The sequence below is a fragment of the Aspergillus pseudodeflectus genome (genome assembly GCF_044049435.1).
Source record: "Aspergillus pseudodeflectus strain CBS 756.74 chromosome Unknown BJX68scaffold_2, whole genome shotgun sequence".
In the NCBI taxonomy this organism is placed as follows: domain Eukaryota; kingdom Fungi; phylum Ascomycota; class Eurotiomycetes; order Eurotiales; family Aspergillaceae; genus Aspergillus; species Aspergillus pseudodeflectus.
The window spans coordinates 1,190,124-1,208,959 of record NW_027263778.1 but is presented as its reverse complement, the minus strand read 5'-3'; the positions used below and the strand labels follow the sequence as shown (position 1 = coordinate 1,208,959).

The window sequence follows — 18,836 nt, the reverse complement described above, 5'->3', positions numbered from 1 at the left end:
ATCGGGGCCATGAAATCTCCGGGCTGGAGCCAGGGCGCAGTGATGATATCGATCCACCCAGCCAGCCCGAGTAACCTGTGTCGCGGCCGTTGCTGGGCCAACATCCCCATTGTTGATCTGAACCGTGGATAGCTTCATCATCCCCATCCGCTTTTCTCTGTCTGGTTCCCACCTCTAAATACCTTAACTACCTTGGGGCTTGCTCTTGGTTTCCTTTGTTCAGACACCGAGCTTGAGACGCTCATCAACACCCTTGTGTCGTGTTCTATCTTGCTTGCGTTCTCGTACAGTTTGAGGACTTAACAGGCTTTGTGCCGCAAGCTATCGTCTCGAGACAGATCTAGCCCTAAGAAAAGCGGTCTAACCTGTTGACTTTGGCTTTCTTGCTCTTCACTGCCCTTCTTCTTTAGCTTCATTTTCTAGTTTGTGGTCTTTCTTCGAGAGTTCACTTACTGACACTGGTACAGGCCGGTTCTCGTCCCATCTGCGTGGCCCAGCCGGCTAGCAGCGCCCTACGTGAGGTTCGTATCTCGCCTATGCAGGATGCATCAGTGCATATGCTGATATGTATCATCTCTCCAGATCCCGCAAAAGTGATCTGTCCACTGCCCGTTTATCAATCGCTCCACGAGTATCTTGATCGCCATGCTTTCGAACTCACACAGTACCCTCAATGGGCGCCATCAACGGCATCGGCGACAGATCTCGACTCCTTCTGCGCTTGATGCAGCCAAACCTCCCAGCCTTCCTCCACAGGCAATGCACAGATATCACGTTCATCGTCGCGGCCAAAGTCTGGACCAACGGGCTGTGCAAGTTCAGCGACCACAACCCATGCAAGATGCTTCAATTACTAACCAGCAGCTATCTTTCTCTCCATCCTCGACACTTGTGCCTGGATTTTCCGACTGCCAATCGGACATTCTAGGCATAACCACCAGCAGTTATCAGAACCCTCAAAGCATGCCACTTATGAACCCGAACTTTGTCAACGCCGATGATCAAATCAGAGATAATCGGCCAGTCAACTATCACCTGAACCTCATTCAACAGCAGCAGCAGCAACTGCACAATGTCAAGCTTGGGTGCAGCAGCACACTCGAAGGCCCACTCCTCGACACCAACGACGGCTGCTGGGATACCTACCACTCTGACCTAGCGCCATCACTTCAACGTTCTGCAAAGCCTGCCCCCCTTGACCTAAGGCGGCACTCAGTTCACTCAAACGCAAGCGGCTCATATCGGCCGCACACCCCAAAGAAAAGCAAAACACGTAAGCAGAGGGAGAAAATGACTGATGACCCTACAGTCGCTGATACATGTTGCAGAGTACTTTCCTCTTTCACCAGCAACGACACCGTTCAACAAAGCAGTAGACCTTGTCCAATTTGGTACGGAAACGCAAGTGTCTCCATTGAAGAATCATAATGTCGCCAGCACCAGCTCAGCACAATCGGAATATATGCAGCGAACCAGATCGCTCCAGGGAGTCGCTGGAACTACATTTTCTCAGCCAAAGAATGAAATGCCCTCCCCCCCTCATACCGACTCATTTATGATTGATGGTTTTGATACGTTTGACTATTCGCAGGGTTCCAGTTTTGATATTCTCAAGTCTGAAGATCTATCGCAAAACCAGTATCCATTGTCCTCTACGTCGTCAACTATCCCCTCGCCCGAAATTGCCGCCATTCCAAGCTCTGAAGATTTCATCGAGAGAAAAGCCAAAGTACCTATTTGTCCCGCTACTCCTAGCCGCCTGAGCCCCAGGAAACAGATTGGTACACCGTCTGCTGCCTCGGTAGTGAAGCCGAAGCTCTCTCCACGAGTTGCAACAATTGACAACCTCAACCTTGACGCCCGTGTTCACGCTTCAATCAAAGAAACCGGTGTCACCATTGACGAGATTGCATCCTTTATCCACGGACCGGATCCTGAAGATGGAAAATGGGTGTGCCTCCACCCTGGATGCGAGCGCCGCTTCGGTCGCAAGGAAAACATCAAGTCACATGTACAAACGCACTTGGGAGACCGTCAATATAAATGCGACCACTGCGAGAAATGCTTTGTTCGTGGCCACGACCTGAAACGTCATGCCAAGATCCATACCGGAGACAAGCCCTACGAATGTCTCTGCGGCAACGTCTTCGCGAGACACGATGCCCTAACTCGACACCGCCAAAGAGGCATGTGCATCGGCGGTTACAAGGGGATTGTAAGGAAGACAACAAAGCGTGGCCGACCCAAGAAGCATCGACCGGAGATGGAGGATCGACGGGAAAAGGCATGCAAAACACGCCAGAGAATCGCGGAGAAATCGACATATGACTCTTCTGAATCGGATATTTCCCGCCATACGCCGCCTTCGGAGACTTTTGAGAGCATGAGCCTTCAAGGCTCGAGCTCTGCAGACGAGATGGTGGCGTTTGACAACCCGAACTACTTACCCCCAGAGGTCTTTACTTTCACGCCTCCCGAGTCCCCCAACTATGGCATAGGAAGCAAAACGAGAAGCCCACGATCACTCACGCCAAGCTCCGACGACGAACTGTTGCCTCTTTCACCGTCCAAGCGCCCGCTAGAAAACATTCTGGAAGAGTCAGGTCTCCCACTCATCTCAGATGCCAATACATGCTCGTTCTCGACCGTTTCATCGCATGCCCTCTCTTCTCCGCATACTGCGCCAACTTTGAGCGACGCGTCTCAGCCATCCGATCTCGATATCTTCATCAACAGTGAGCCTTCTTCTGGCTTTGGCAAGCACGAATTCCCCGGATTGGATGACCCGGACATGGCCACGTTCCCTGACTATGTGAATGTTTCTTCCTTTGACAACAGCTTGGATCTTCTCCATGGAAAGAATTTTTCTACCGGTCCTCCAGTGAGCGATGATTTCTTCTCCTTCCAATTCCAAGTCGACGAACAACCTTCGGACGTGATGTCTAGAGAGTTCTTCCTGGATTAAAGGATATATACCACCACGGGCAAAAAAACGTACCACATAGAAGAAGACTTGACGACGCAACGAACCCGCGGATAAATAATGGCTAATGTGCAACAATATACACGACTTTTACCACTTCATGACTTGGGAGCTATCAACGACTGGAACCACGCAACAGCAAACGACCTTCGACTTTCAAAACCACACGCTATGAGACCATGTACAATTCTACGACTGCGACAACGTGTCATTTCCGCGCAAATGTGTTTTCGGGACATTTTATTCCATCTTCTCCTTCTTTCTTTCATCATGGCATACTGCTTGGAAGGCGAACAACTGATTCGGTATCTGGGACGCTGAGCGAAACTGCTTTATAGATCGGCGTCATATCCCTTTTTTTTTGTTACAGGCCGTCCTTTCTTTCTTTTGTGACTTTTATGCTTGAATGATCTCCTTCACCCCTATCTTGAACCTTGTATGATGTTTACGTTTTTGCTATGTTTTCGAAAATATCCAAGCAGTGAGTGGTCTGCTTTCCGTTCGAGGTGCTTCAACTGGCGCAGACCCTACCAGCCCTTGGTATTTATCTTCTTAATCGGTCGCTAAGTGATTTGTGTTTGTTGGCCTGTATTTTACTTATCTACTACTACTACGTAGTTTACGAATGACCTCGAATCTACCATGAACCTCGAACCCTTGATGCTCATTTTCTCCTTGAGATCTGTATTACACCAGATGTTCTATTCTCGTTCTCTTCTAATAAGAATAAGTGCACAGGAGCATATGAGCACTGTCAAATACAAGATGTATGCAGACCTCCTCTTACTAATGGGCACTTCTCCACCCTATCGACAGTTCAATCGGGTGGTCTTCCTCAGAAGCAAAAATATCACTCTGAACATTGCCCTTGGGTGCCTTGTCGGCGTAAAAAGTCGTGTTCCCTTGGAAAGAGAGTTTTCCGTCTTCAATCTAGCATTTATAGTTCTGTTAGCCTGGCGTTTGCGCGATACAGGGTATATACTTGTAGCATAGGGTAACGAGACGTACGCTGAATTCTACTGGAGTTGAAACATGGGAACCGCAAGTGAAGACGTCATCTTGGAAGGCGCAACCGCCTCTGCGGGTTTCCAATATGAATGTGTCATCTAAGAAAGAGAGGGCGGTTAACGCAGTTTTCCGGCCCTTGGCATGGAAAGGTACGAACCTGAGATCTTCTTGCCCTTGAATGTGGCGCATGTGCCCGAAGAATACCAGGTACCGCGCCCGATTATGCAACCGCGCTGATGGCCCATGGAGGAGACGACTAGGTTTCCTCTGCCGATGAAAGGCGTGACTGTTCCTGTTGGCTCATGGGGATGTCGGGTTGTAGTGGGCTTGTAATCGGGATTCTTGTTGGGCGTTTTCGGCTGGTAGAAAATGCCGGTGCTCGGGCAGTTGGATGTTTGGCCGTCTATAGTAATTTGTTAGCTTTTAGTGTGTGAATTAGATAGATTGAACAAACCTGGCTCTGAAGGGACGAATCTTCCCGTTTGCAGGGGCCCCTCGACATTGAAAAAGTACCAGACTTCCTGGAGCCGGTGGGAGCGGCATCGGACTGTAACAGTTGCCCCGTGCGCTTTGGATAATGCATCCTCTATCTCGCTGCGGGTGTATGTCTGGTCGTATGAAGGAACTATGCCGGCGTTCGAGAGTGTCTACAGTTCTGTAAGATAATTGGATACAAAGAAGGGTTGTGAAATGGGCCGGAAACAACGTCGACTAACCTCGAAGGTGGGAAGGTCATGAAACAGCTCAACTGTCTTGTCAAAGTAGTCAACAACTTCTTGTTGAGGGTAGTAGTCGGAGTAGCAGTGTGTTTCTAGTGTGCTAACGCAAGTGCCGTGTTTATTCCATTCATGTTCCCAGAGGTTGGGGTCGTCGCCTTTGTAGTCTTTCCAATAGGTACTCATTTGGTCGAGAAGGTCTCTTCGACCCGCATCAACAAGAATCAGAGAGATATTGCTGTACCGTCTGCGTGAGTCGCAAAACTGATCGAAGCCACCGTTGCAGTGATCCGGCCTGAATAATAAATTAGTCCCCAGTACCATAGAGTAACAGGCGTACAGTATGTGCTCTTCATGCCCCGCAAACAGCACTCACCAAAGCCCATGAATAGTCCAGGAGCTCTCGGGACCAATAGCTGGATCAGCATCCCAGAATTGTGTCTGGAGCATCTGCCCTCCAGGGTAATTGAAACAGCATCTATCCTGGCCACGGTAGCTGGTCCGACAGCTCACCTCAAACTTTCCACATTGGTCAAAAGTACTGCCTAAAGTAGTAGCATCGGTATTTGAGAGACTTGAAAGGCTCAACGAGCCTGTTAGGGTTTTCAGGATTTGCTGGGGCCCTGGGATGGCCTCGAGGAGACTCATTGTTGACTTCCAGCAGGGGTATAGCTCCGAAGTAGTAGGCAACACGAGACGCTTACGGTTCGGGTTTTCCACGAGATACTTATGACAAGGAGCGCTTATTCTTCCAGTTTCAGTGTGAAGGCTTTTGCCAATAGGGGAGGGCAAAGAGCTTGTAAAGCTTCCAACTGGGGGCAGTGTGGAGGCGAAGGTGATATCCAAAGGACCATCCACGTGAGCCTAGCATGACTCAGCCAAAGGTCACATGCCGCCCTCAGCTGATAACTACTAGTGTAGGCTGATAAAGGCCTGAGAAGGGAGCTTGAACCATGGAAGTACCAAAAAGCTATCTGCATAGATGAGCGGGGTATGATTGAAAGAAAGATATAGATCGTCTGATTCCAGTCGGGCGTGGCGGGTATGTTCATGCTTCGCCACTCTGTTCAACCGCGATGGCTTGTTCGTGCAACCGTTCTTTGTACAGCCTCAGAACCTCGAATCCAACCTCGACAGCAATGAGAAGTATAATTATCCATTCCAGTCGGAGGCCGTGTGTCTCGCTTAGTCTTTCACGGAGAACACTGGCAATTTCTTGCGCATAATCCATTTTCTCGTTGAGTAGCTTGATGCGGATTCCCACATCCAAAGCCCTTCCAACCTGCTCGTAGTATCCTTCCAGACCAAGCTCATGCCGACTATCCCAAAATAAATCAGGAAGCGAGTCAGTGAGCTCTGAGTAAAGATTCAACTGCGCACGGACGCTCAGCAGTTGGCCGGTCTTTCGAAGTATAAAATCTCGAGTAAAGGGGAGACGAGATCCCTGGGACAAAAGTGTCGGTATCGGCCGTGTAGATTCAAAGTAGCTGGCAAGCAGTGACTCCAAAACCGCGAGCTTTGTGCTGCGGGCCAGCCCCGAGGAGAATGCGACCTTGGTCAAAACTGTATCCACAGACTGATGGCCAGGCTGTGGCTCTAAACCAAGTTCGCTAAGCTTAGTTCCAAGGATTATGGTGTCGCCTTGAATACTACTGTTCTCTCGTTGAGCATCTTCGACGTACTCTAAATCTTCTGTTTCTAGGTTATCAACATGAGCTCCCTCTGCCGCCGGAAGGAGAGTCCTTGTTGCCAAGAACGAGGTAAAGCCCTCCGGAAGTGCCCATGAAACGACTGTACCCGAGGGAAAGACAAAGATGTCGCCGACTTCTTCGGAGGATAGACCAGCGGCACTGGGATTACTCACTCGGCGTATCGAATCGAGAGGAACTTGAACGTGGACAACTTGGGGATATAGGCCAGTCTCCAGAGGATCTGGCTCATAGCCTTTTTCTTGCAGAATATCGCGGACTTTGCGGATGTTGAATTGTTCGGCTACTGCGTAGGCAGTAACTGCCTTAGGTTGAAATGTCAGTAATCGCGACCTAAGCCTCAACGAAAGAACGTACCTTTGTCTGCAAAAGGCCATCCTCCCTTAGCCGAGCTTTCGACCTGAAGTTATCCTTTGACCTCTGAGCCTCTACCGCGACTCTTCGTAGTGATACCGGCGCAGCTGGGGATCGTCCGCCCCTTCTCCGTTGCTTCTGAGATTCTAGTGTGGCCTTTTCGGTCGTCTCACTGACTTCGGATTGCTTTTGAGTAAGAAAGGCATTGGATGAGAAGAAGTCTTTTCGCCGAGGAAGAGTCAATGGAGACGACGCATGGAGACAATGGCTCTGAGGCTGTCTGAGTAGTCGAATCACTGCAGGCCGTTTACAGATCGACGAGACATGTGGTCGTGCAAACATGGTAGTACATAAGTTTGTTAATGCATATCATGATAAACTGTGAGTTCCCTCACAAATCGAGCATGCCCATAGACGAAGCCAGAAATGTTGCCGGCGGTAAAGAAAAAAAAAAAGTGATCAACATAGGCAAGAGTCTTGTTGGTTGACTAGTCCGGACTCGAAGCTGATGACTATGGGCTGGCTTAGTCAGCTCCAGATGTGGTTAGCGTGGGACACTACCCCGGCCAGGTCCAGTCAGCTCCTCGGGCGATGTCATGAACGCTCCGTCTGCGGCGCTCAAGCTCAAGCTTCAGTCGCAGGAACGGAAAAAGCCTCCCGCCATGGACGCGCCTGGCGCGACTGAGGCATTGGAGAATGTCCATCAAGAAAACGCGGCTCATAGATCGCCAGTAAGGCCAATGACCCATCACAGACGCCCTCATCGGCAACTACCCACCGAGACCGAGGATAGTGAGACCGATCAATATGAGGATGGGGATGAGGAAGAAGGGAGTGTGACAGATATAGGGTCAGGACGAGATATTGGAGAAGACTATGAGGAGGAAGAGGACGAGCCGCATCTCAAGTACGCGTACTTGACCAAGCAGCTTGGAGCTATCTACCGGAATGGAGACGCAACAAGTGCATTTATGGCCGCGGGGGACAAGATGGTATAACCTCAAGATTTGATAAATTCTATGAGACTGACTTCGTTTCTAGATAGTTGGCACACATAACGGGAATATTGTGGGTATTAGACACCGCATTCCAACCTCGAAAGCTAACTTTGTTATAGCATGTATTTTCCGTGCTTCTGTTTGGTGCCCTGCGGGTCTACCACGCGCATTCTGCCACCGTCACCTCGATTTCAACTTCGCCTTTTCCTCCGCCATTGCCGGATTTAAGACAGGGACATGAAGCGGTCGAGAACAGGCATGTTCCTCCCTCCAGCACCGGAAGCATCCGAGGCCAATCGAAGCCCGCTCCCCAACTTTCTATTCCCGCAAATGCCTCCAACTCGATCTATATAGCTACGTCCTCGATAGATGGCAATGTTTGTGTCTCATCGCTCGTCGATAAGAAGGATGTCTTATTGCGGAACTTTGGCCGACCTGTCCAAGCAGTAGCGCTGTCGCCGAACTACAAAAGCGATCGGACATTTATCTCAGGTGGGCGAGCCGGCGAGCTAGTCCTTACAGTCGGAGGCAGGGTCGGTGTAACCTCAAATTCTACAACGATGGGCGGGGCGGCCGCTACTGCCTCCAGCTGGCTTGGGACACTTGGGCTCGGGGCCAATACTGGCAAGGATACTATACTTCACAGTGGCGAAGGTGCAATCAGTACGATCAAATGGTCATTATCGGGAAAGTATATTGCCTGGGTCAATGAGGAAGGCATCAAGATTATGCGATCAAATCTACACCTCGACTCGACAGACCTGGAATTGGCATGGAAACGGGTTAGCCACACGGACCGTCCCAACCGTCCGGGGTGGGAGGAGATGGCTAGTGTCTGGAAAGCCCGCGCTGAATGGGTGGACGAAACTCTTCTAGAGAGCGAGCTAGTGAAATCATCACAGGATGAGTCGTCTACGCCAACGCAAGCCACAGTGGTCAAGAAAAGATTTGAAAGACTAGTTGTTGGCTGGGGAGGTACTGTTTGGGTAATAAATGTGTACCCCGACCGGCCAAACAAGAGCAGTAAAGACCAGAAGATTGGATCGGTCGAGGTCGCTACCATGTAAGTTTTGTGCTCATCACGCGATAAGGACTAACAAGATCCTAGACTGCGAACGGACTGTATCATATCAGGAATCTCATTATATACACCGAACCTTCTGGCTGTTCTCGCGTATGTTGAGACGGAAACAGACCCGGCAGACGAAAGCGCAAGTCGACTAGGTGCTCGTCGTCCTCGCGGGCAAGAGCCCGAGCTTCGTATTATAGATATCGAAAGCAAAGAGGAAGTCAGCGCGGACACCTTATCGGTCAGTCGGTTTGAGAATTTGACGGCGTCAGACTACCATCTATGCGTTCTACCGCCGTGGAAGACCAATGTACGTGTGACCCAACGTGGGGCTTTGGAAGCTCTTGGTACCGGCCTTTGGGACGTTTCAATGTATCCCGCGCGCTTGTTTAGTTCAGCTGCGAGCATCCGCAGTACAGCAAGCAGTGGTGACAGAAACTCTAGCCGAGCGCCGAGCACGTTTGCTTCGCGCGGATTGGGCCCTGATGAATCTCTACCCACAGAAGTGCAAGAGGTTTCGGAGAGTACAGGCCCAAAAATATTCGTGCATAGTCCATATGATTGCGTGGTTGCTCTAAAGAGAGATCTTTCAGACCATCTCGCATGGTTGAACGCACATGAAAAGTATGATGAGGCATGGAGGCTTCTTGAAGATCATCCCGAAGCGGTGGGAAATGTTAATGACGATAACCTCTCCATCCTACCGGGCAGGTCGCAAACTAGCCTGGGTGATTTATTCGGCGATGACAGATCTTCTATCACGGCCATAGATCGCGGGTCAAACAACAGTGCTGCCGAGCAGGAAAGGCGCCGCATTGGCGAGCTATGGATAGGACAGCTAACGAAAGATGATAGATGGCAAGAGGCTGCCCATGTTTGCGTGAAGACACTAGCTGCCACGCCTAGATGGGAACATTGGGCCTGGACTTTCATCAAAAACGACAGACTTGATGAGATATCGTCAGTTATCCCAACTGGTCTACGTCCACCTTTGTCTTCAAAGGTCTACGAGGTCATTCTTGAACATTATCTTGTTCATGACCGACAAAAGTTCAGCGAGCTCATTGATTCCTGGCCTTTTGATCTGTTTGGGGTCGACAATTTGACAGCAGCTATCGAGGAACAGCTGGGATCCTACAAGGGTTCTCCAAGGTCGGACGATGAGCGAACATTGCTGTCGTGTCTGGCCAAGTTGTATCTGGCCGGCGGCCACTACAATGACGCGTTACGCTGTTATATCATACTTCAAGATGCAGATACAGCAATGGCCTTGATCAAAGACCACCGTCTTCTGGATGCGCTCTCGGATGATATTCCCGCCTTTATCATGATTCGTGTGTCCAAGGAACAAATGAAATCGGCACCCATCGCCGAACTTGCAGAGATTACAGCTGAACCCATCAAGCTGCTTGTCAATGAGGCACACACTGGGATTGTCCCCTCAGCAGCAGTCGTTGAGCAACTAGAAGCAGCCGATCGGTCTTTGTTCATATTCTTTTATTTGAGAGCTCTTTGGCGTGGGGAGTCTCTGCCCCATGAGGCTTATAAACCCCGTCGGGGACGGCATAGCCGAGATGCTGCTTCTAAATTAGCCGCCGATGAAGGCAAGAATCTCGTGGACCAGTTTGCTGACAGAGCTGTGGAGCTTTTTGCGCAGTATGATCGCCCGCTACTCTTGGAATTTCTACAAAGTAGTACAGCGTACACATACGATGTAGCTGTGAACATTTGCGAGCGCTACCGGTTTACGCCCGAGCTCATTTACTTATTGTCCAAGATGGGGCAGACGAAGCGAGCATTGAATCTAATCCTTTCCGACTTGAAGGATGTCTCGCAGGCTATTGCGTTTGCGAAGTCTCAGGACGACCCAGATCTGTGGGAAGATCTCGTCGACTACTCTATGGACAAGCCCCGGTTTATACATGGCCTACTTGTCGAAGCCGGTACATCGATAGATCCTATCAAGCTAGTACGGCGGATCCCAAGTGGTCTGGAGATAGAAGGTCTTCGTGAGGGCCTAACTCGTCTTCTTCGGGAGCACGATCTCCAGGCAAGTATCAGCCAGGGCGCTGCGAGAGTCCTCCAGAGTGAAGTGGCGATTGGCATGAATACCCTGCGCACCGGTCAACGGCGAGGAATCAAATTCAATGTCATAGAGGATTCGCCGGTCGTTGAGCCAGACGCCGGAGATGACGCTGATTCGCAAGCACTGCCACCGAATCTATCTGCACCGCAAGCTGGAAGATGCGCAGGCTGTCGTCTTCCTTTCCACGCCAACGGTGAGCCAAACCTTGCTTTTTCAAAAAGTTTCTCATCTTTTCTGATGGCGCTAATATCTGTAAAAGAAAAGGAAGTTCTTGTCGCATTCGCCTGCGGCCATGCATATCACCTATCCCATGTCCATCAATCCGAGTCACCATCGCCCGGGCATACGTCTGGAACTGAATCGGGCACTCAAACTCCACGCCCACTCCTACCATCACGCACTCCAGCTCTAGATGAATACTCTTCATCAACATCCCGAACTGTGGGTCCCAAGGTAACTACGGCTCGACTCCTGCGAGATAGAATCGGTGACGGTTGTCGGATATGTGCTTTGGCCAAGGACCTGGAGGCTATAGGAGATTCTGAGGGCTACCACTAGTGTAATTTGGGGCCAGGCACCTAATCATAAGCGCTATGTCTGAGTGAAGGGCTGTACAACCTCTATGATATTTTCTCCAGCTAACACTGAATTTTGGGAACGCTATCCGACTGCCATCGGGCCTACCATGACTACCGACATTTGGAGGGATTTGTACTTTACGAGAGATACCCATGTTGTTAATTCTATGCCCTACTGGCTCGTAATTATATCAAATAATATAGATAAAGGCGAGCCTACCGTTCGTACCTGGGTACTGAATAGACCCTAGCGCGAAATCAATGAGCTAGCGTAGCAGTTGCATTTCCTGTAATGCAGCCCTCACCCGTGCACGATGCTACGTGACACAGATCAACAAGCTCAACGCCATCCTCGATCACTGGGTGTGAGAAGAGAGCTTCTCTCCTTGCGTCCGGTGGCTTATGGAGCCCGGGGCCCAAGTTTAGATATGGTCGGGGGATATCATATCACACTTATATAGAGTTAAACACTGTTTCTATACAGGGAATCCCAGACATCGACCTGAAAATAGATCATGTGTATATGCGTCGAATGTATATATATATATCTCTCTCTCTCTCTTTCGGACATGGATATTTATAAGAGGCTCAGAGAGGGCTACAACTTGAACTGTAATCAAAGACCGGAATGAAATTGGCTTTCGAGTTTGGATACATAAGTACAGAAAAGTACTGTAATACTCACCTTGAGTCCAGTGCGCAGATAGTTGAAATTAAGTGCTGCCTGCTAGGGACCCAAGAGTCAGCTCGGAGATTTCCTAAACCAGTAATAACCCAGCAACACGCACCATATCCGCCACTGGGCGGTAGTGATGTGCAGCTTCCAAACTCAAAGCGGAAGACCCATTTTCTTTTGTGGTGTCCGGAGTAAGCGACGATCGAACTGTTGTGTCATCTAACAAAATCTCAGTTGTCTGAGAGAGAAGGCGGAAAGGAGGGTATATTTGCTGCACCACACCGCTAACAGAGCATAAAGCGACGCCACGACGGCAATGAGTTATTCATCCGTTGCACAAGGATTGGAGGTTCGAGTAATGTCTGTCCCAGCGCGATCGAATGATAGTTGCTCCTTATCCCACACGGTCAGAGAGGCCAAGCGGCGGTGCATGTGGCGAGTACGAGACGTTCCGCAAAGCCGTCCGTTGTACGCCATCGTGATAGTCTCGTATACAACGTAGCCTTCCATGACATCGTGTCGAGCACTGGTATTGGTGGAAGGCGTCGTCATTCAAAGCCCGTGAGTAATGATAATCGAGTCCGTGGTTCAACGGGTTTGAAAGGAAAAGGATGGACCAGTGGAACTCAAGATTGAGCCGTAGGACGCTGCCAATTGTTGCCCACATGGGCAGGAACAAAAGTTAATGGTCGAGATGATGCGGAAGATGGTTCCTGAGGGGCGATAAATGCGCTCATAACCTCGTCTAGAGTACGTATGTTGCATGACTGTTGAAGAGATGTCGGCTGGGAACTTAGTCCGAAGAGGCTACTGGCAGCACAGCGTCCTGAGATCGTACCTTTGCCCTCGGGATGTTGAAAGAATGGAGAGGACCAGATCATAAAAGTTGGAGATCGAAATTCCACTGAGGCTTTCCGATGATTGGGCCACAGAGCCCAGCGACAGCGGAAGGCCAGAACGCTCATGGATCTGATCAACACGGCTATGGCGATTTCACTTTCTCAATCGCGGAGCGCATGAGCGGACTCGCTCGGTCGGAAGTTCCAGACTCGTCGACTCAGTCACATTCTGTCGGAGCATCTTGTATCTGAAGTGCCAGGCAAGGAACTCTTTGCATCACTTTCTCTGCTTCGCTCGAGGAGTGCCCCCAACTGCATCAACATGCTCCTGTAGACGACAAGAGCACGAAGCTGCCAGCGGCCGTTTGCCGGGCTCTGATGTCATTATGACGAAATAAGTTGCTTTCATATTCTCAGCTTTCCCCGAATATCCGACGGTGTCCCTTAGTGTTCCGTTTATCTTAGGTGTGGAGTGCCACTGTGGGCAGTCCGCCGCCCCCACCATTTACTATCTACTACATATTCCATTCAATAATGTTCCTCTCGCACTGAACGGTCCGGGATGGCAGTCCGACAAATGAGATTCGATCATTTGGTTGAGCTCGCATTCCACGATCGGCTTATTGGCTTCCTCGCATTTGAGGACTGGAAAGAGGTAAGAAGCTGGCAGATGACTCTTCAGTGTCAATCTGTGTTTTCGAAGGACGACTCACTAATTTGACGTTCCTCCCTAGGTAGGGGCTGTGTATTGATTAATACATGATCGCCGACGTTTGGGAGCTCGAGCCTCGAATGGTGTAACGCCTGCACTTTTCATTGGCGGATAGCTGAACCGATGCAATTTGCAGAATGCTCCCGAAGCCCCGAAACTATTATTCCAATTTACACCCTGCTAGTATCAACATTTCTGGAGAGATTGTCGTGATTCTGGCCAGCTCCCCTTTGGCAGGAACACTTCATTGATTCATTTCCCCTGGAACACTTTTCATTGAATCCCAATTGGTTGATTGTGTCCACTTTGGAGTACTCCGGAACATACGGTGTAAACCGCCAGAACAGACAGCTGTATGCAAATTCTCTCCATTCAGACTCACTCACTAATTATGTACTCGACTAGCAACGATGAAGCTATACACAACTTGTGCTGGCAACCTCGGCTACAAAGTATGGTCAGTACGTGGGCGGACCTGAAGCCCCGAGAACTACACCACTACCGTAGTCAGACGTGCCTCTCGTAGTAGTTCTTCCAGCGTACAATTGGGTTAGGTAAAGTACTGGTATGTCGACTCAGACAGCGAATGGCGACTACGGCTTCGTGCTATAAAAATCGTGGTCCAGTGATGACTGCAGATTGTCGGTACAAGGCAACCAATTCATTGACGCTTCCGTCAGATTAGATTTCGTGACCTCAAGAAGATCATTAATACTAGGTACAGCATGCCCTGTGAGAAGCAGATCCGACAGCGATTTTATCTCCAGAATCTGAAACCGCCAAAAATCAGCCCACATGCAAGCCGACTTGCCCTAGCCGATTGCACAGCACCATTGGGGCGAGACTTTATATTGTGGCTGAACCTAAGAGACGCCAGAGGTTCGCCATGGGTCTATGACCCTTGCCATGGAGCAGCCACCATTACCTCCTTCTTAGAGTGACAGCGCGCGAAAGTACTCCTCGTGGAACCTAGTAGGTTTTGATCATCGTTACTTGGGTGATTATTATACCGGCATTGAAAAGGCCTTGTGCCCCGCATTCTCAAAGATGACTCTATTCAATTGTCTGCAACAGACCCCGTAAAATGACATCCTGCAGTGGTAGGAGCAGCCTTGTCCCTGACGCCGGACGGTGATGGCTCTGACGGCAGTCTAGTATCTACGATGGAGAGGCTACCAGAAACTTCCAGGATTCTAAAATACCAGTGGTATCGGCCATGGTACGGCGGAAACGCCAATCCATCCTGGGCTAATACTAAGTAGGTATGTTTGAGTATTTACTGCCCCACACCCACAGCAGCCCCCGCTGGCATCCAATGTCCATCGTTGAGGCCCGTCTGGTTCCGTTCCATTAGAATTCAGAGAAAAGAGTAAAATTGGAACATCCATGTAGACCACTGACCAACGCAAAACAAAAGAGAGGAGCAATCCAGGTCTAAGTTTCTAGAAGGGTTCTTATCACTTGGGTATTCACCATTTCACACCATTCTTTCCCGCCTTACTAGCACACTCCCATCTGCCTTTCGCCTATAGGTGGCTCCCCCCCTTTCGAGGTCGCTCTTGGATTGATCGCATCGCATTCTTTCCCACATCTTCTCCTGGATCTTTGGGTGGTTTCTTTCTTTTTCTTTGCTTCCACTATTGACTGCTGTTGAGAGCACTGACGACCCCCTTCCCCCCTTTCCTGTCTTGTCCTGTCTTACTCGTCTTCCACCTCCACAGCCGCTATCAACGAGCAGCCGTTCACCACAAACTTGCTGCTTCTCTCCTCCGCCCCTCCATCGCAGCGAATCTGTTCCCTCTTTCTCTCAAATTCTCTCTTGAGTCTTTGAGCACCGCGGCTTCCGCTTCCTCTCAATTTTCGGCGCACACACACTTCTCCGCGCAGGACTTTCAGACATCGCTCGCTCTTCTCCAGATTTTGCCAGAGTTCTAGCTTCGTATGAACTGTGCGCCTTATCCGACCGCACTACGGAGTACTCGCCACATCTGCTCTTCGCTGCGGCTTTCATTTACCTTGCTCCGACGACCGTTCATCTCGTTTCGCGATTGCATTAATACCATGATCAGCCCCGTCTCGCTTTTGAACTCTATCTAATCATACCCCATCACCGCTTCGCGGGCAACCAAAAACACCAAGGGCGCGGGGACAAAGCGGGAAAACTCCCAGACTTCGAGTTTCCAGTTTTTTCTCTGGCGCCCGGTTAGATACGCATCGCCAGTAACTTGGATGCTATCTTTACTCCTGTGCCACTCCTCTATTTGACCTCAGACTGGTTTCCGCTCTGTCGACTCTCCGGCGCGTATTCACGCTCTTGATAATAAGCCACCATGTTTCGCAACAGGTAGGTTTCTGTGCCGTTTCGTGGACTACAATTACGTTGTACACTAATAATCATCCTATTTTGTAGACGGAACTCTCAGAAGCCCAATGAGGAGCTGATTCAGCGATTCCAGAAGATATTTCCAGATGTTGTCGTTCCCTCAGCTACGCTCAACGATGCCGCAGCAACGCTCCACCCCCATTTCCCAATGGGACATATGACCCCCTCCAAGTACGTTCTCACTTACTTTACCCCTGAAACCTACCCAATAGTTCACTGACTGACCTTATTGATATTAGGTTCGTCGTGGACACGGAAATGAAACTCGATCCCGCCATGCCGGCACCGACGCAAGATCAGTTCATGGCCCCCATGGTCGATCCAAACTCTGTTCAATTTATCAACCCGCTCAATCAGTACCATGGTTACTATACTCCGAACTCAGGAGGGTTGGGTGCTGTGTATCACAGCCCTGCTGGTGACCTTCATACGCCTGGGATGGGTATGAACGTGATGACTCCCCTCTCTCTTTCACAGCAGGCTGGAGTTCCGCAGAATAATACGGGAATGCCTCTTGATCCCTTCCACCCGCAACTTATGCCGCCACACTTTCAGAACCCACAGCCGTTTGCGCCACACGCAGCATTTGCACCCAGTGCATTTGTCCAGAGCGATACAGGTTTTGATGTGGTAGATGAGTCACTTGATGAAGGGTCCTTAAATGATGTGGATATGCAAAGCAGCGCTCAGACACATATGACGACGGCGAACCGAGATTCTGAGCAGCAGGACTCTCAACCTGGTGAAAGGTAGGCATCTGTGTCGCCATTTTTATGGCTGAGCTAACGACTCAATAGCTTTAGATATCACGTCACGTTGCGAGCGCCGACCGCTATGATAAATCACCAAAACGAAATTCCAGTTACATACCTAAATAAGGGACAAGCCTACTCGATGTCCGTTGTCGATACCGAGTCGTTACCGTCAAGCTCCCCATCCGTGAGATACAGAACCTACGTCCGAGTGTCATTCCAAGAAGAGGAACAAAGATCGAAACCCGCCGCATGCTGGCAGCTATGGAAGGAAGGTCGAGGCACTAGTGAGGCTCACCAAAGAGGCGGGAAGCTGCAAGCTGTCGAGTACGTGGATCCTATCCAAGGAAGTATAGAGGACCAAAAGAATCGTCAGATCCAACTGGAGAGTTCCTCGTTTGATGGGTTTTGTGTTACGTGGTCTCCTAATCCGACAACGGGCGCATCGGAATGTGCCATCTCTGTTCGGTTCAACTTCTTGTCTACTGACTTTAGCCACTCCAAGGGCGTGAAAGGCATCCCAGTTAGATTATGCGCAAAGACGGAAATGATCACTGGCGATTCTCCCAGCTCCGATGATAGCAAAGAAGCCGAAGTATGCTACTGCAAAGTGAAGCTCTTCCGTGACCATGGGGCTGAACGAAAATTGTCCAACGATGTGGCACACGTCAAAAAGACCATCGAAAAGCTTCGTCAGCAAATCCAACAGAGTGAATTGGGCCCTGGCGGCTTTGGTAAAAGGAAGCGCAGCAGTGCTACAGTCGCCTTCAAAGGTTCCGACCAACGTCCATCAAAGATGTTTAAGCACAAGAGGACATTGTCTATAAGCTCTCAGGATGGCCCAGGTAAAATGAGTACTGGCGATGATCTGCACGAGAAGCTTGTGCTTCTGCAAGACATGTTTTCATCGACCAGGCCTATAAGCATCCTCGGTCTTCGAGGCGACGAATATGATGACCCAGACGCGTATCCCGTGCAGCTTCCGGAAACTCGAGATTTCTCTAAGAAGGAATTCCCTGGTGGCCGTCAATTCAGCATTGACCGAAGCGCCCTGCAAGAGGCATCGCCAACCAGCAGCCACATGTCGATTAACTCCCCAATCCACCCACAAAATCTCATGCAAGCGAATGCCTTTTATGACTCCGAATTCTCGCGGCAGTCATCTGAAATACCAGACAACAAGCATATTTTAAAACATCCCGTCAAGGTTCAAAGGGTCCCGTCAAAGAATGGCAACACGATGGGTTATATAGAGGCGGTGGATATTGACCCAACCTACCGGCCACCGGCCGAACGGCAGCCCAGACCCAGTATGCTATTAGCCCCCAAAATTTCCAGATATTCTTCTCGGTTCAATCTAACAAGTACAGTTGCATGCTTCTACGTTCGTTTTCCAAAAAATGACCAGCAACAGGATGATTATTACCGTGCGGTTTACCTTACAGAACGGACTGTTCGTGACTTGATGGAGAAGATATCCATGAAACAACGCATAGATCCGCAACGTATCATGCGTGTACTTCTCGTGAAAGAGAACGGCCTTCGGATCATGGTCGATGATGATGTGGTCCGCGAACTTCCAGACGGACAAGACATGGTGGTTGAGATATCGGAAGCATCGACATTTGATGCCGTGATGGGCGGCGGCGCAAATACCCCTCCCCCGGTCGAAGTCAAATTGAGATACTAGCAATCTCTCTTTCAGCTACAGTTACACTTTCACTTCACCTTCGGAGCGAAAGATACCCTCATGATTTTCATCCAGATACGCCTGGTGCGTTTGAAGGCTTGGATTTGATGCTAAACGGCCTCTCGAGCATTGTGCTTTTTCTTTACCCGGTGTTCAGGTTCATTTTCATCTTTTCGATGCGGTCACTTAGGGGCGTTGGATACGGGGATAATAAACGAGTTCCCGGGCAATGATACCCTGTTTTCTACGAAGGCATTTCACTTGGATGCTTTTTTTTTTTTTT

General features: G+C 49.8%; 5 protein-coding genes across 5 annotated transcripts; 3 read left to right on the top strand and 2 right to left on the bottom strand.

Moving 5' to 3' along the window:
* The first annotated feature begins 124 nt into the window (after positions 1-124).
* ace2 (putative C2H2 transcription factor (Swi5)) lies at positions 125-3,632 on the top strand. The gene is made up of 3 exons (XM_071038377.1): positions 125-521; positions 583-1,273; positions 1,329-3,632. The coding sequence occupies exons 2-3, from the start codon at positions 646-648 to the stop codon at positions 2,963-2,965; spliced, it is 2,265 nt and encodes a 754-aa protein (XP_070905174.1). The 5' UTR covers positions 125-521; positions 583-645; the 3' UTR covers positions 2,966-3,632.
* Positions 3,633-3,645: 13 nt separating this feature from the next.
* On the bottom strand, positions 3,646-5,635 carry BJX68DRAFT_86776 (T2 family ribonuclease). Its single transcript, XM_071049901.1, has 6 exons — positions 5,084-5,635; positions 4,708-5,002; positions 4,446-4,638; positions 4,149-4,394; positions 3,992-4,089; positions 3,646-3,913 (listed from the first exon to the last, which is right to left on the bottom strand). Exons 1-6 carry the CDS (start codon positions 5,353-5,355, stop codon positions 3,770-3,772), a joined length of 1,248 nt encoding a protein of 415 aa, XP_070905173.1. The 5' UTR covers positions 5,356-5,635; the 3' UTR covers positions 3,646-3,769.
* A 120-nt stretch (positions 5,636-5,755) lies between these two features.
* BJX68DRAFT_261418 (RMD1 family protein) lies at positions 5,756-7,112 on the bottom strand (the record flags this gene model as incomplete). The annotated part of the gene is made up of 2 exons (XM_071044142.1): positions 5,756-6,721; positions 6,774-7,112. The coding sequence occupies 2 exons, from the start codon at positions 7,110-7,112 to the stop codon at positions 5,756-5,758; spliced, it is 1,305 nt and encodes a 434-aa protein (XP_070905172.1).
* Positions 7,113-7,384: 272 nt separating this feature from the next.
* On the top strand, positions 7,385-11,846 carry BJX68DRAFT_86601 (CLH domain-containing protein). Its single transcript, XM_071049899.1, has 5 exons — positions 7,385-7,762; positions 7,812-7,838; positions 7,888-8,831; positions 8,877-11,116; positions 11,183-11,846. Exons 1-5 carry the CDS (start codon positions 7,433-7,435, stop codon positions 11,479-11,481), a joined length of 3,840 nt encoding a protein of 1,279 aa, XP_070905171.1. The 5' UTR covers positions 7,385-7,432; the 3' UTR covers positions 11,482-11,846.
* Positions 11,847-16,058: 4,212 nt separating this feature from the next.
* Positions 16,059-18,553, top strand: BJX68DRAFT_252110 (grainyhead-like protein; the record flags this gene model as incomplete). Its single annotated transcript, XM_071042494.1, has 5 exons — positions 16,059-16,072; positions 16,139-16,282; positions 16,351-16,860; positions 16,909-18,173; positions 18,234-18,553. 5 exons carry the CDS (start codon positions 16,059-16,061, stop codon positions 18,551-18,553), a joined length of 2,253 nt encoding a protein of 750 aa, XP_070905170.1.
* Between the last annotated feature and the right edge of the window lie 283 nt (positions 18,554-18,836).

Excerpts from the sequence above, each read along its gene's own strand:
- BJX68DRAFT_86601 (XM_071049899.1), top strand. The coding sequence starts at position 7,433 with ATGGACGCGCCTGGCGCGACTGAGGCATTGGAGAATGTCCATCAAGAA. Across the intron at positions 7,763-7,811 it reads TGGCCGCGGGGGACAAGATG|ATAGTTGGCACACATAACGG; the intron begins GTATAACCTCAA and ends CTTCGTTTCTAG. Across the intron at positions 11,117-11,182 it reads TCTTCCTTTCCACGCCAACG|AAAAGGAAGTTCTTGTCGCA; the intron begins GTGAGCCAAACC and ends TATCTGTAAAAG.
- BJX68DRAFT_86776 (XM_071049901.1), bottom strand. The coding sequence starts at position 5,355 with ATGAGTCTCCTCGAGGCCATCCCAGGGCCCCAGCAAATCCTGAAAACC. Across the intron at positions 4,639-4,707 it reads ATGACCTTCCCACCTTCGAG|ACACTCTCGAACGCCGGCAT; the intron begins GTTAGTCGACGT and ends ACAGAACTGTAG. Across the intron at positions 4,395-4,445 it reads ATTCGTCCCTTCAGAGCCAG|ACGGCCAAACATCCAACTGC; the intron begins GTTTGTTCAATC and ends AAATTACTATAG.
- ace2 (XM_071038377.1), top strand. The coding sequence starts at position 646 with ATGCTTTCGAACTCACACAGTACCCTCAATGGGCGCCATCAACGGCAT. Across the intron at positions 1,274-1,328 it reads CCCAAAGAAAAGCAAAACAC|AGTACTTTCCTCTTTCACCA; the intron begins GTAAGCAGAGGG and ends TACATGTTGCAG.